Raw genomic sequence first — 15174 nt, forward strand, 5'->3', positions numbered from 1 at the left:
TGTCAAAAGAAGCTCCTGTCAGACTCATAAAAACCCTCAGAAGTTTAAATGACAGATGCCACACACAGCTATTTACCTGAGATAAAAGTTAACACACTTGTGGATAGTTAGTCTCTTTCAAATATTAGAAAATTAATACTTGGCAGGAATATAACATTAGCCAAGGAAAAGGAAGTAGGTTTCAGGCAGGAATCTGACATTAGGCTAGAAAAAAAAAAGTAATTTCAGGCAGGAATCTAAATATTAGGCGAGAACAAAGAAGTAATTTCAGACAGGAATCTAAATTTTAGACTAGAACAAGGAAGTAGGCTTCAGACATGAAAGTGACTTTGGGCTAGGACAGGGAAGTAGGCCCAGATATTTTGGTCATTCTGATATGTCCTTAGAAACAGTGATAACAGGAGGGTTCACGGAACTTTGTTTATTGCCTTGCTTGTTCTTTGACTATTTATGTTTATTGTCCTGCTTGTTCTTTGACTATTTGTGTTTATTGTCCTGCTTGTTCTTTGACTATTTGCATCTATTGTATTGCTAGTTCCTCAACCTAGAACTGACCTTAATACTTGCATGTAACTAAAATGGTATAAAAGCAAAAAGGAGGAGGGGGCATGGGGTAGGGGGTTTGTAAGGAGGGAAAATGGGGAAAGGGGATGACATCTGAAAAGCAAATAAATAAAATATCCAATTTTTTAAAAAAGAAAACACATACACACACAAAGAGAGGACCATTTCCAGAGCTTTTGCACTTTTCCTGGTGTTCCCTCCCATACTACATCTGTGGGAACAGAGTATCATTCTCTCTGAAAGAAAATTCAGCCTTCTCTGTCAAGATTCAAAGTAATATTTTTGGATTTATTCTCTGGAGATAAATATATACAGAAAGCCTTTACTTTCATATAAAAGATGATTCATCTAGAGAGATACAGTTCCAACATCAGTTCTACCCCAGTCATACAAACTGTATAGCTAGACATATTTTTTTGTTTCATCACTTATTTTTTATTGGATATTTTATTTACATTTCAGATGCCATCCCTTTTCCCCATTCCCCCTCCAGAAAACCCCTATCCCATGCCCCCTCCCTCTTCTTGCTTCTCTACACGTTTTAAAAATGTTAATCAAAGGCTTTATAAGTTTCATAATGCTCAATCAAAAGTGTAACCTAATACCCAGCCTAGATATATCAACTATCTTTGACTGGTGAAGACACGTGAACAATTGCCTCCATATCCCCCCCTCTTTCGCTCTCTTTCTCTCTCTCATCACCTAGCTTCTCCTCTCCTTCTTCTCCTCTTCTCCTTATTCCTTCTCTTCCTCTTGGTACCCCTCTCACCTTAGCTCCTCCTACATATCACCCTTCCTGTTAAAATAAAACTTTTCTCTCAAAATACAATTAGAGCATAATTATGCCAATTTGTACCCGTGAGGTGCAAGATAGTCCTAATACCCAGTCCATCATTTTGTTCACTAACCAGCACCTCTGTCATCTCTCAGCCCACTGACCTGCAATTTCCTCACTGGTAAAGGCTCCCAACTTTAATTGCCAGGGTTATTATAAAAAGGAAGTGAGCTAATGGATATAGAACACTACTTATCAATATTATTAATTGTAATCTTATAATCTCAGAAACTGTGAAGGAAATTTAACTGGAGTTTGTAAATTTCTTCCTCTGCTAAAGTTTGTTTCAAAAATAATTAAACATATTCTGGAAAAAAAGAGAAAAATAATAATAAAACATCTGCATGTCACACGTGGCACATGGGTGATACATACAAAATATACACATTTGCCATGTTCATATATAAATGCAAATCTTTGTGATATTTTTTATAGCATGAGACAGTGGTATTGATTTCTAAACTTGGAGTTGATTATTTAAGACCAATTCACTGTGACTTTTTTTTTTAATAAGAGCTGAGAGATTAAAGTGCTCTGGGGACGACCTCTATCAAGCTACCACAAACTTGTACTTGGAGCCAGCACCACTGCACATGAAAAACCAGTCTCAGGCTTTTGTATTGCTTGGGTTCCTCAAGGTTGAAAGCAATTAAAAGGAACTCACAAAACAGCCCTCATAAGATAAACTAACACCGAACACAGTCTCACTGGGAAGTGTAAGTGCATGCTCCCAGGAAGATTTAGGGACAGTACAGTCAGGCAGCTTTGCCCAATTCTCTCAGTGGCTGACAGTTATGTAATTAACTGTGTTTTGTCAAGAACTAGACAGCAGGTCAGTCATGTGTGCAGCTTTAGGAGCTGCACCAGCACAAAGTCTTCCTCTTCCTTTTCTTTTCTTTCTTTCTTGCATCATCATCATCATCATTATCATTATTATTATTATTATTGATACAGAGCCTTACATGATTACCCAGGCTGGCCTAAAAGCTCAAAGCAAATCTCTTGCTTCTTTTACATGCTGGCATGACATATAAGAGTGAGCCACCACAGCTGGATGCCACTAATATTAAAACAAAACTCACATCAAATACAAAGGTTATTTTTGAGAAAGAGTTTCACTGTAGAGGAGGCTGGTCTTGAGCTGCTTGCTCACCTTTCTGCCTCTACAGCCTGAATGTTAGGATTAGAGGCATGTACAGCCACGCCACATAAAAAAGAAACAAGCAAAAAATTCCCAACTATTTTGATGTTTCAGAACATTGACGTTTTTCTTAATTGGTAATTGTTTTTTTTTATATATTTTTTATTTAATTATGTTGACTTTGTGTGTGCGCGTTTGTGTGTGTCGGGGTGTGTGTGTTGATGATGAAACCAAGGGCCATGCAGACACAGACGACCTCTTTTAAACCGACAACCCCGAGCTGTCCTTCCCCTCCCCTTCATTGGGAGCAAGCACAGCCCACACTGGAGACTCATTTTATTTGCCTAATTCATTCAGTTATTCACTTCCTGTTTGTGTTTATCCCCTACTTGCTACCTTTGATAGACAAACCCTCTGGTCTCCCTCTGACTCCCAGCAGGCTCTCCACCTCCTACCTTACAGAAGTTTGACAAAATGTAACCTTTTGTGATTGCTTTTAGGGACTTTGTTCACTAAAAACCCATCTCTAGTATTGTCTGACTCAAGAGTTTGCCTCTCTTGTGCACTTTGATGTGGCTGTGCAAGCTTGTTGTACCAATCCCAGGTGAGGGATATTGCAGCTATTTCAAGTTTTTGAAGAGTATAACACACGCCTTTATTTCTCTAGGATAAGTTCCCAGTGATACAATTGCCGGTTTGTATGGAAATCGTGCTTAAGGTTTATTTGTAAAGGATGACAGATGGGGATAGTTCCAACAAAACTTTTGTCTGATGAATATGGCGATGTAATCATGAACAGCAACTATGGCTTCTTGCAGAGGGCTTGTATCCCCAAATAAAACATGGCAGTGTAGGCGTTGACTACATGGGAAGAGGCTGTGCAGAGGTAGAATGAGGCTAACAGAAGGGAATGGGTGAATACATTAACAATAAATTGCATTCATGTATGACAGCAGCAAAATGAAATACAAATAATGTTTAAAAATGACCAAGCCATTCCCTAGACTTAACATTACAGTGGCAATGCAGCACAGACGCAGGCTTGAGTGGGGATGATACAGTCTGCGCTCCTCCAGCTCCTGCAGCAGATGTGAGTTGATGTCTTCTTGTGCTCTCCAGATTCATACTCCAAGCCTGTGTACAGGGCTCAGGTCTCTTGCTTATTTTCCAATTGTGTTTACTTTCTTCATATGCAGTTTTAAAAGTTTTTGCGTATTCAGAAGCGTATGCCAGATGAGAGAAATGCTGTCTCCCATTGTGTAATTTGTAACACACATCACACTTTGAAGTTTGCACACATTATCAAAATCCAGTAGTAACCATGGCCATCCTTTCTCTGTTTAGAGTTGCTGGCACATAGTAGTAAGAAAAAGTTGGCCAGATGCATTATGACATGATTTTTTTTAAATTTTCACATATAGATTTTGTGACATTATCAGAGTAACAATTTTCAATACTGTTAAAATCTTCATATATCAAGAATTATAAAATCCATACCTCACATAACTCCCCAGGAATTATTCCTTAGTGATGTATTTCAGGTAGCAGAAATAGCACAGAATTTTAACTTTTAAAATACGGAAGATAACAATTTGCCTTTCCTTAGCCACTTCAATTAGACTAGTCCCATTGTCAAGTCCCTCCTGCATTTTTTTTTCCTCCTGGTCATCTCTGTGGTGGTACATTTTTCTGGAGCATATTCTCTATGCCACAGTCCAGACAGTAACTAGCATACTCTACATTCCCACTCGAACACTAGTTGTCTGTGTATCTGCACAGAGAGCACGAGCTAAGATGGGATTCTATGGTACATATCAGTGGGAACCACAGGGACTTGTGGAGAGAGCTCTTGGGAGCCTGGATGGAGGACCAGGTTAGACTGCAATGGAATAAAAGATTATTTACTGAGTCTACATTCACTCACCACCAGCTGAAACTGAGTCACCTTAGGCATCTTTTATTTGATTTTTTTTATTTTGGTCCAGCACATCTTCCATGACATACCTCTAACACTCTCATGTGCACTGGATATTGAATCCAGGATATTCTAGAAGAGAAATGTTGCCCTTTTCAAGGTGATGCTCTTCTACTTAGCTCAGATTGGACTGAGAGCTAAGGGATGAGGAATGTGGACAAGCAGAATGACAACTGTGCCCTCCTGTTATTTTATCCTTTAGCTCATCTAGGCAGAGAGGTTTAGCAGGTTTCATGGCTTTACCAACTGCTACTGGATTTCTGTTTATATTTTTTAAAAAATATTTATTGTTTATTTAAGTGTAGTATGCATGTCTCTATTTGTATTTGCCCATATGTGTAGTGCATTCAGAAGCCAGAAAGGATGTTGGCTGCCACAGAGCTGGACTTCCAGGAGGTTATGAGTGCCTCCCTGGTTGCTGGGAATCGAATGCGGGTCCTGTGGAGGAGCAACAAACACTCTTTAATACTGAGTCTTCTTTCCATAACCACTGAACTGCCCCTCCAGCCCCAGTCCCAATCTTTCTCTCCCCTTCACAAATGCAGGGTTACTGGGTGGGCCAATGCTCATTCAGCATTTCAACAATGAAGAACTAAAACTATGAAATTTATATTGAATGAATTCAGTCTTGTACTTCTTGTCTGGTATGACTTATTTTCCTCATAAACTGCCTTTATACCTTGTGATCTCTGATTGTTCCCATGTTGGTTATATTATATGAGGTCAGAGATTCAAAAACAAAAAGAAAAAGTTCAAGAAAAATGAACAGAAATCATCACAATGTGTAGTTATACCTGGGCAATAGCTTTAGAGAATTCATTTCCTGTTTCACATCATTGATATTTATAGCTTTGGTAAAAAATGTATTATTTTAATATTCTAGGAACTAACATCCACAACTATCCTACCACAATGCAGTTCATAGTGAATAAATGCAGAAAAATATAGGAGGAAATGCATGAAGGTTCATATGGGGGGCACCCAGCATTCTTTATCTTAAATTTTTATATATTTGTGATTTTTCCATAATGACTTATTTTTCATTTCACTCTTTATTTTTCTCATTAGTAAATTAGTAAATTAGTAAATTTATAATATATATATATATAATAAACAAGATATATATATATACATATATATATGTATATATATATATATCTTGACTAGTAGATTTCTTGCTGTATTTGTTAGTTGTCAGGCCTTTTTAAAGGAATATTTATTAAGTTCCACAACCATATTTAGTGAAATGATCATGTGACCCTGTATTTAAATATGCATGATAATATATAAAGGTTCTCTGAGGTGAGACCATTCTGGTCACAAACCTGAATGAGTATGATATAATTATAGATTAAATTTTATATTCAATTTGCATATGGTTTATTTAGGGTCTTCTCTGCATATGTAAAAATATTGGTACATTGGTTTTTCTGTTGTATCTTACTTATCTAATCTGGACACCACTTGTTTTCAGAATTGTTCTCAGAGAGTTGTTAATAGACTTATTTGTTCCTGAGCTTGGTGTGATGAAACACAACAGTAACCTCAGCAGTCAGGTGCTAGAAACAGGATCATTAGAATTTGGAGCTCAGCGTAAGTGTTGTGCGACCTTACTCCTGCCCTCTCACTCCCACCACTGAAGAATAACCAGAGAAGAATTATCTCTTACCTTCAAGTTTCATACCATGGGCCTTTAAAATGTCTGAAAAAGATGGATGGTAAGAAATGTGAATGGTGCAGTCTTTCTTCCTCCTCCTCACTTGGGTACTATATCTTAATATTCATATAATCTAGAACAGCATTTCCCAACCTGTGGGTTGAAATCACTTTGGGAATCAAAGGACCTTTTCTCAGGGATCACACACCTAAGGCCATCTGAAAGCACAGAGATTTACATTAAAATTTATAACAGTAAAAAAAGTTACAGTTATGACGTAGTAACTGAAATAATTCTATGGGTGAGGGTCACTGCAAATATGTGTGAGGAACTGTTGCAAATAATTGCAAGGAAGTCAAAATAAATAATTGTTATGAATTGCAGTCCAGCCATGGCAGAGTGTCATAGTCCCAACTGACTGGACTAAAGTGGTGCAGCATCAGGGAAGTTGAAAACCACTGCACAATGGCTAGGAGGGCATAAGTGAAAGTGAAGTGTGCTCTCTCTGGCTTCCTGTCCTGGAAGAGTCCTTTTTCCATCTATTTCCTCTCTCATCTTCCTAGAGAGAAGACATTCTGCATTCAAAAGGAAGCCTCTTATGAAGAAACACTGAAGGTCAAAATATTGTCTGTGCCCATGTGCGTCTGTAGGCGAGCTAAATCTGTGCCTTACTAATACTTAAACCAATGGTTTAGGGTCTTAGAAGACCTCTGCGAAAGGGTTGCTGGACCTGAAGGTCAAGAACCGATGACTGAGTGCCAGGAAGTAGATTCCAATAAAGCTGCAAAGGCCCCAGGTGACCGACAGGCGTTTACCTTCCTCCTGACTTCCTGTATTTTTCTGATTTCCTTTGTGTCCTCAGACACACACTGAGCTTTTTCTGTCCAAGACTATCACAGTTTGTATTCAAACACTGTGTGGCTGGGTGGTTATTCAATTCTTGGTGGGCTTTGTTGCAGAAGACTTCAAAATTAAAATGCAAAGTATATGTCCCATAGACTATTTTTTCAAAGCAGCATACACCCCCACATCCGTTCTGTACAGTAACTCTACTACATCGACACGTACTACTTAAGTGTTGTAATATGCCAGCCACTTTCGCACTTTTCTGTCATTGTGGTAGCATACACTGCTTACATTTTATTCAACACTACACTTTAGTTTTGAATCTACATAAACACAAACAAGTCTTGCCATGATGTGTGTGAATGTTCTATTGCTTGTATTCTAAAATCTGTGTTCATGAGATATTTCTGTAGTTACAGACAGGTACTGTTTCTTTCATTTTATGTTTAATTCACATAAATCCAGTCAGTTGGGACTATGACACTCTGTCATGTCTGGATTGTAATTCCTAACAATTATTTATGGATATTTGACTTCCTTGCAGTTATTGGTACAAGTATACACATATTATTTATGTAGGTGTCTACTCATATGTTCACATGTATATGTTATAAATATCTCTAAAAATATTCTGTACATATATTATTAAAGAAGAATAAGCTGCATTGTAATGTATTTTTATTTTGAGTTTTGCTTGTTTCTTTGGTCAGGAACCAAAACTCAGAACCATTTTAAGCAGGAAGATTTTAGGTTCTATAAATGGAGTGGTTTTCCCAGCCAGGCTTGGGTGAAGGCTTTAGTTGTAATGACAGATTTCAGAGGATATATTTTGCTTCCAATTAGAGCCAAGACTAAGACAAACATGTTTCTTTAACATTTTCCTTTGAGGACCTTTCTTAAGATGATGAAATTATTGATGTTGGATTTGGAAAAAATCTCAGCTAATAATTAGATTTCTTTATAAGAAGATAACCAGCTAACTGACTCTTATAAGTGTGCACTCAGGTTGATTTCTTAATAGCACTATAAGTATGCTTAGTGTTTTGCAACCAACTAACATTTTATAAGACACATGCTGGTCTTGCCAAATTTCTGTAGACACTGTCCCAAAACTCAGGTTGTTTGTACATTGAATTACACTGAAGTTACTCTTACTAACAATAGTAAATGGGACATGTAAGATGCATGTTAACACATGAAGAACTGATCTGAAGTATTTTCCTTTTGTGGGTTTTAATCTTCTGGTAGTTATTTGAATTTATAGTCATATATTATATTTTATTTTTAAAAAATTCAAGTTCTAGAGCAAAAAGACAAATATCAGAAGAAACATGCATAGATTTTTAAAAATAATTTTTTGTGAAAAGATTTTGGCTCTTCAAAAGATAATGCCTAGTCAGCAAAAACAAGTAAATTGATAAGTTTGATAGCATAAGAGTTTTAAATTTTACTACATAAAAAAAAAAAATCAAGTAGTGAAATTCCAGCCATAAATATGACAAGAAATGATTATTTGTTTGAACGCGAAGAAATTAAACTAACCAAGTTGATACTCTCCATGAAGCTTCCTTCCTGCTGCCTCGTATGCTAGGCTATATGGTACTGCTATGCAGGCTATGCAAGTCATCAATTGTCTTACCCAGCTGTGAACCCTGTGAACTACAATGACAACCAGGGTGGCAGGATATACCCATGCATCCAAGAGAGACATGAATGTCATAGGGGAACCAACCACATTCGTATTGGATCTAAACCTGCTTCTGAGAATGAAACACATGCTTAATGTTGAAAATCTGGTAAAGGACACATAGTTGAGAAGCTCTGGGTCCCCAGGGGGCACCTAATACTATTTATTATTTTGGCCCATTTAGAATGCAGAATTAAACTGTCCTCAAAGTTCTTATCTCTCTAACTATAGATTAGTGCCTCTCTCACACCTCACCAGAGACATTTCTTTGTGCACTGGACAGTGTTTGATGCAGAAACTCACAATTTCTCAAATTGCCTAGAATACATCTAAGTAGCGTTCAGCCACAAACCAGATATCATTGCTACTCCCAAAGTTAAAGGGCCATCAATGAAGAAGGGACAGAAGTTAAAGCTGAAAGACTATAAGAAATGGAGATGAGGGAGGACCATAGTAAAGCAGTGTCTTCTGGGTATGATGGGACCATTATACTCACAATCTCTCGGCGGCAATGGCTGCCTGCATGAAACCTGCACAGATAAAGCCAGTCAACACTCTCACATAGAACAGGAAGCAGTTCATGAGCCTTCACTCCTAGTTAAGGAACTATGGGTATTGTTAGCTCCAGGGAGAAGGAAAAGTCAGTATTTTCTCTTTCTCTATTTCTCTCTCTATTTCTCTCTCTATTTCTCTCTCTCTCTCTCTCTCTCTCTCTCTCTCTCTCTCTCTCTCTCTCTCCATTTGCTGTTTCAAAAATCTTTATTTTTACTTGGTCCAAGACTTGGGAGAGGCTCCTTTATGGTTCCTGATAGGTTGACCATATTCCAGTGAATGGTCCCACACCTAGAAGTATATGAACAACTGTTAATATTTGTTGAGGTTTGGTCTTTTGATATGTATTGTAATGCTAAATACTGGCCTCAAAGACCTTGTTGTCCATAGGGACAAGAGAATATGCATGCACAATATGACATTACTCCTTAATTTTAAATTATTGTTTAAATAAAGACGCCATCAATCTATAGCTGAACAGAAGAGAGATAGGTGGAATTTTTCATTCCCAGGATTGGAGCCAGAGAAGGGAGAGAAGATGGAGAGAGGACAAGATGACATGAGTAGGATTCTTGAAATAATGGCCATGAAGGCTGGTCAATTGGATTTAAAAGCTGCCCAGATGGAACATGGAAAGTTATAAATTAGGGTTATTGATGGAGAAGTAGATTTTAATTGTTTAGAGGACAGACATCTGCCCAGCGCTCGTGTGTTGAAGGCTTATTATAATAGTTGTGTGTCTTTTATCTAGGAACTGAATGATAAAAGATGAAGTAGAAAGGCCCAATTGAGATGAAATGCTTAATACAACTAACACCACAAATTGAAGTCTCTGGTTTATTAAATAAAACAAATAAAAGAAAACACAAAATTAGAGGGCTTAGGGAGATGGCGACAAACTATAGGAGTTAAAGGGATTCCTTGGGGATGAATGTGATCAAAATAAGTAGTATGATTTCTCAAGGAATTTTTTTTAATTCACAATGGAGAGATAGTAAAATTCACAAAGCTGTGTCAAGTTGACAACTAATGCTAACTAGAAAAACGTGTAAAGAGTTTTACTATATAAACTTTCTACTGACACCAAAAGAACTATAAATGTGGCTTTTACATTTGCATTGTCTAGGAAAAAGTGCTTTTCTAAGTGTTAAGTAGAGTTAGCAGTAAGCATGTGAAAGAGCAGAGTGGAGGCAGAGCCCTGTGCTTGCTGCATCTCTCACCATCCTTCTCTTCTCAGGCATATTTTACTTTGATGTTTAAGTAACAATACAGTTAGTGGAGTGATGAAAGGCAAGTAAATTATGTCGATCTAAAAGTAAATTAAATGTCATCTAAAGCCAGCACGTAATTTTAAGTGTTTGAAAATACATAAAATATTGAATGTTCTTCTTCTGCATGACCTGTGAGAACTTGGCATTCCTGAGTTGAGATGTTGCATTCTTTGGTGTCTTATGAGTCTTATTTCCCTCCAGACAGAGCCAAAGGAAGATCAAGGGCAGGGAGCCACTTTGATTCAGCGCGGAGACGGAGCCGAGCCGTTCTTTATCACATCTCAGGACACCTGCAAAGAAGAGAAAAGAACAAATTGAAAATAAATAATGTAGGTGGCGTGTGTATACATTGTGGACACTAGTCTCCCCTAGAGAGCAATGCTTGATCCACTAAAAAAAAATGGTTCCAACTACTCCTTTATTGAATTTCTTAGCTTTCTTTTTCCCACTTCGGCTTGCATCTGCATGTAAAAGACAGACCTGGAAACGTCAGCAGTACGAACTATTTCTGTAAAAAGTGTGCAGTCGTGCTCACGCAGCACAAAGATTACAGTGCTGTTGTGGTAAGTGCTCTGTTGTACTGGAGAATGCCACAGCAGACAGACTCTATGTTTTGAGAAACACGACAGTGTCATAGGTCCTGATTACAGCTATTGTCGGTTAGTTACAACTTTTTACATTTAATTTCAGTGTCAATGTCACACTTCTTCTCATTCCCTTTAGTTCCTTTAATCAGGGCAACCATAAGCCAATAAAAGTAATCACTCCATTTAAACCGTCATGTTCTATACACAACAGTTGCAACTATAAGACAATAGAGCATTAACTGGAAGTCACAAGGTACCCTAATTAGGTTGTGCAAAAAGTTTCACTTTTAGTGAATTAAAGTAGAGGCTACTTACTAAGGATCACTATGGGTCGAAGACTAAACTCTCAGTCTAACTTGCCACAGGAAACAGAAACAGTCACATCCTGCAAGTAGAAATCCTTAGGAACTTCAGGATTGATCCAGTTGTCCTGGGAACTGAGGACACGGGGTCTTTCCAACCTTCTTTTACTCATTCAGCACACGATTACCTTTCCTTAGACCCAATGTCTTGACGAAACAAGCCTTCCTTCAGGCGTGCAAAGTATCAATTTCTGTGCTTATGGTGAACAAGGAAAAGTGTATAAACACACAGTGTGGGGGCTATTTGAGCATGTGGAGAATGGGGTTTGACTATACCGTGCTTTCTGGAAGTCACAGTTGGTGTTCTGGTCCACTCATGCTCCCAAGATTATTCATCGAGCCTTGGTTGCTCTGACATTCACTCCTGTGGAGAGTCAAACACAGTTGGTGGAGGGTGGTGGTTTGGGCTTTCGTCCTAATTTAGTATGACAGTTTTGTGTGTGTGTGTGTGTGTGTGTGTGTGTGTGTGTGTGTGTGTGTGTGCATGTGTGTGTGACGTACATGTAGAAATTTGGTTATGTCAAAAGTACACACCATCTTCTTGCTTCAGTTGAGAAGCACTTAGGTAATAGTCATTACATGTCTCAGGAGCTTACACTTTAGTTGTTGAGCCTTGCTGTTTTCCCCTCTAGATTAACAAACTATAATGTATTACTTTAAAATCTGTTTTAAAAAACTCATAACTTCCATTCCTTAGCGACTTACTTAATTGCCGTTTTTCACTTTAGAAGTATAAACCTCAGACGAAGGGTAGTATTAAGAATGCCTAGTCAGCTCAGAGACAATGATGTCACAGAGGCCCTAACTTCAGAAGCCAGGTGTGGTCCGCACTGGCCTCAGTCACTGCGCCCTTTCCAGCAGGATAGAGAGAAGCTAATGATCAGACAGCAGGAAGAGAGGAGGAAGGACAGAAGAGGCCATGAACTTACAGCCAAAATGCTCTTTGGGGAATCTGAGCTGCAGTAATGGATGCACACAAAAAGAATCTAACTTAACTTTATTCTTCAAATCACTATCTTGTTCTTTAGCAGGTTTTCCCAGAGCTGATTCTATCCTGCAATGACAGGCAATAAAACTTTTTAGGCTTGTGTCCCAGTTTGAGGGTGGTGTGAAATACCTTTAACTTAAGCTCTAAGTTTGCCTGGAAGTTGCTAGAAAAAAGACTTTAATTCCTTTTGATTTTTTGATTGCTTACTCAAATGAGAAGTCTGTCCAGCAGAAATTTATGTTGAAGGAACTCTAGCCAGCCTGAGCAAGGTAAACATGGCTCTGGCAGGCCTTGTCTTTCTCTCTTATCCCCTCTGCCTTGCTAAAATCTGTTAGATTCCTAAAGCTACCCCCAAGGTATATTCCCTTATATAGCTAATTCCTCCTCTGAGGGCTGACTACCAAGTATTGAAGTTCAACCATCAAAAGCCTCCTTTGGCACACCTAATAACATGGCCAATTAAAACTGAATACTTCATCTTAACATGGGATTTTCCCTTTATAAACTGCCTTTTGCCTATGGGCCATGTCTTTCTCCTCTCTATCCAGTCAGTCCTTTGTCCCCAAGAATAAATACCCTCTTTCCCTCTCTTTTGCCCCTTTTCTCTTCTTTCCCTTGTTTCCTTCCCCTTCTGCCTCTTCCTCTATCCCCTGTCTTTGTCTCTCATTCCTGACTTCTGTCCCTCTAGGACAAATACATCTTTGTGCTGAGAACTTTGTCTCAGGTTATCTTGACCCAAGTCTGGGGTTCCCTATACAGGTCATAGGAAAGAGCCCCTCAGGAGTCTGAGAGAGGGATGTTAACCATGACTAAATATCACCAGCAAGAGAACCCATTAATAAAACCATCAAAGACAGACTGTGTCAGGTATGCCCAGGATAAGGACATTGTCCTGCCATTCTTGTGGATTCAGAGGCAAGTTTCAAACAAATATTGCAAACAATTCTTAATATTAGGAAAATATTAAGAAAATTATAATTAAGAAAATTATTTCCTAAAATATTAGGAAAAATTCTTAATTAGGTTTTGGAGTTAACAAGTTCATTTAGATAATTCATCAGATAAAAATCAATAGACTAAAGTATTCTCAGCCCTAGAGCATGACCCTCAAAATTAATAAGTAACAGTTGTTCGAGATCTATTGCTATTATTTTAAACATTGTCTTATTCCATGGACAAGCTGCATGTGTTCAAGTGTTATAAACACTGTGACATTTCTCCACAGTTTCCATCGATTGCATACTTTTATGCACATGCATATTTTTGTGGTTTTAAGAATTTGTTTGATACAAGAGGATTTTGTTAAAGAGTTTGGTGTAGTACAGTCTTTTTGTGTAATTACACACTGTGTAATGATGTGTGGAGGGTAGAATTATTGACGCTTCGAAAGTTAAGTCTACCATGCTATGTATTGTATTCTTAGTATAACTGTTTTAAATACCATGCTATATATCTAACAACAACTTTAAGGTACACACTTGAAATAGTCTATGAAAATGAGTCTACACGGTACACATTTCAAGTTGTTTAGGTGTTGCTCAGTTTTTGTCTCACATCACAGAGTTTAATGGAATCAGTGTGAAACAAAGCAAACACCTTCCCATGAGTGCCAATATGTACATTCTGAGACTCTGTAATGAAAGAATAGAGGCAGTACCTATCTGGACAGAAACATAAAGTGCTTCTGGTAAATCTCAGTAATTGCTGATTGTAAGTGTTTACATATAAAGTTAAAATTCAATCTGTCATGGGCAGTGTTAGTAAGGAGGCTCATAAATTAAGAACATTTGCTAGTCTTGAAAAGAACCTGGGTTTGGTTTCCATCACCTGTACTTCCCTTGTCAGGGAATTTGGTACCTCCTTGTCACCTCTGCAAGTACCAGGTATGCATATACAGGCATACAGGCAGATAAGACATTAATATACATAAAACAAAATAAATAAACCTTAAAAAATAGCTTATACACCATGATAACTTCAATGTACCTTATCAGCCTTGGGAAGATAAGTATTTTCGGATCTAACTCTCTCTTCTCTGCTCATGAATGAGCTTTAACCCCCTCCCCCAACACATACCCAACAAACGTAGGGAGTAATTCATTACCACAGTTTTAGGGCAGATTTTCACTTTGGAACCTGTCCCTCAACTACCAACCAAGTAGGTAGTTTGAAAGAACAATTCTGTGGTACTAACTAACCATCTAGAAGTGAAGCAGAGACCCAGTGTGAAGCATAGGTATGACATACTTGTGAGACTAAGTAGACTTACTAGCAGAAGGTACATTTAAATTGGGAAACCCTATCTTTATAGATAGGGAGCAGAATTAACAGATCAAAGTGCTATGTCTATGAACATCCCAGGAAACCAATGGCCCTGGGCCTTCCTAAACACACTATATTTCTCTGCCTTCCTCTTAGTGACTGAAACAAGAAGACAACACTGTGACCTACAAACACTGTGTATGCAGAACTTTCTCCTGTTCAAGTTCTCATTACCTTTCTAAAGTTTCTCATTAATTGAGGCCAAAACAAAGTCTAAGTATTTGGTCACAGGCTTGTGGAATTTCCACATACATTATTGTTGAGCCTCTTTTTGTCTCATAGCAATGAGGGAATTGTTCATCTATTTGGACTGCTTTCAAAGCAAAGTGCTTCATCAGCCATCAGACACTCTAGCTAGTCTCTGTGTAATCACCTGTGTGGTGAATG

At 38.1% G+C, this 15174-nt stretch overlaps 1 protein-coding gene across 1 annotated transcript in view; it reads left to right on the top strand.

The window, feature by feature from the left end:
• Positions 1-15174, top strand: part of Kcnh8 (potassium voltage-gated channel subfamily H member 8) — a 344000-nt gene that overhangs the window by 184885 nt on the left and 143941 nt on the right. The window contains exon 4 of the mRNA XM_076914649.1: positions 10730-10857. Coding sequence (XP_076770764.1) covers positions 10730-10857 — 128 coding nt within the window. The remainder of the gene's footprint in view (positions 1-10729; positions 10858-15174) is intronic.

The sequence above is a fragment of the Arvicanthis niloticus genome, chromosome 17 (genome assembly GCF_011762505.2).
Source record: "Arvicanthis niloticus isolate mArvNil1 chromosome 17, mArvNil1.pat.X, whole genome shotgun sequence".
NCBI lineage: Eukaryota > Metazoa > Chordata > Mammalia > Rodentia > Muridae > Arvicanthis > Arvicanthis niloticus.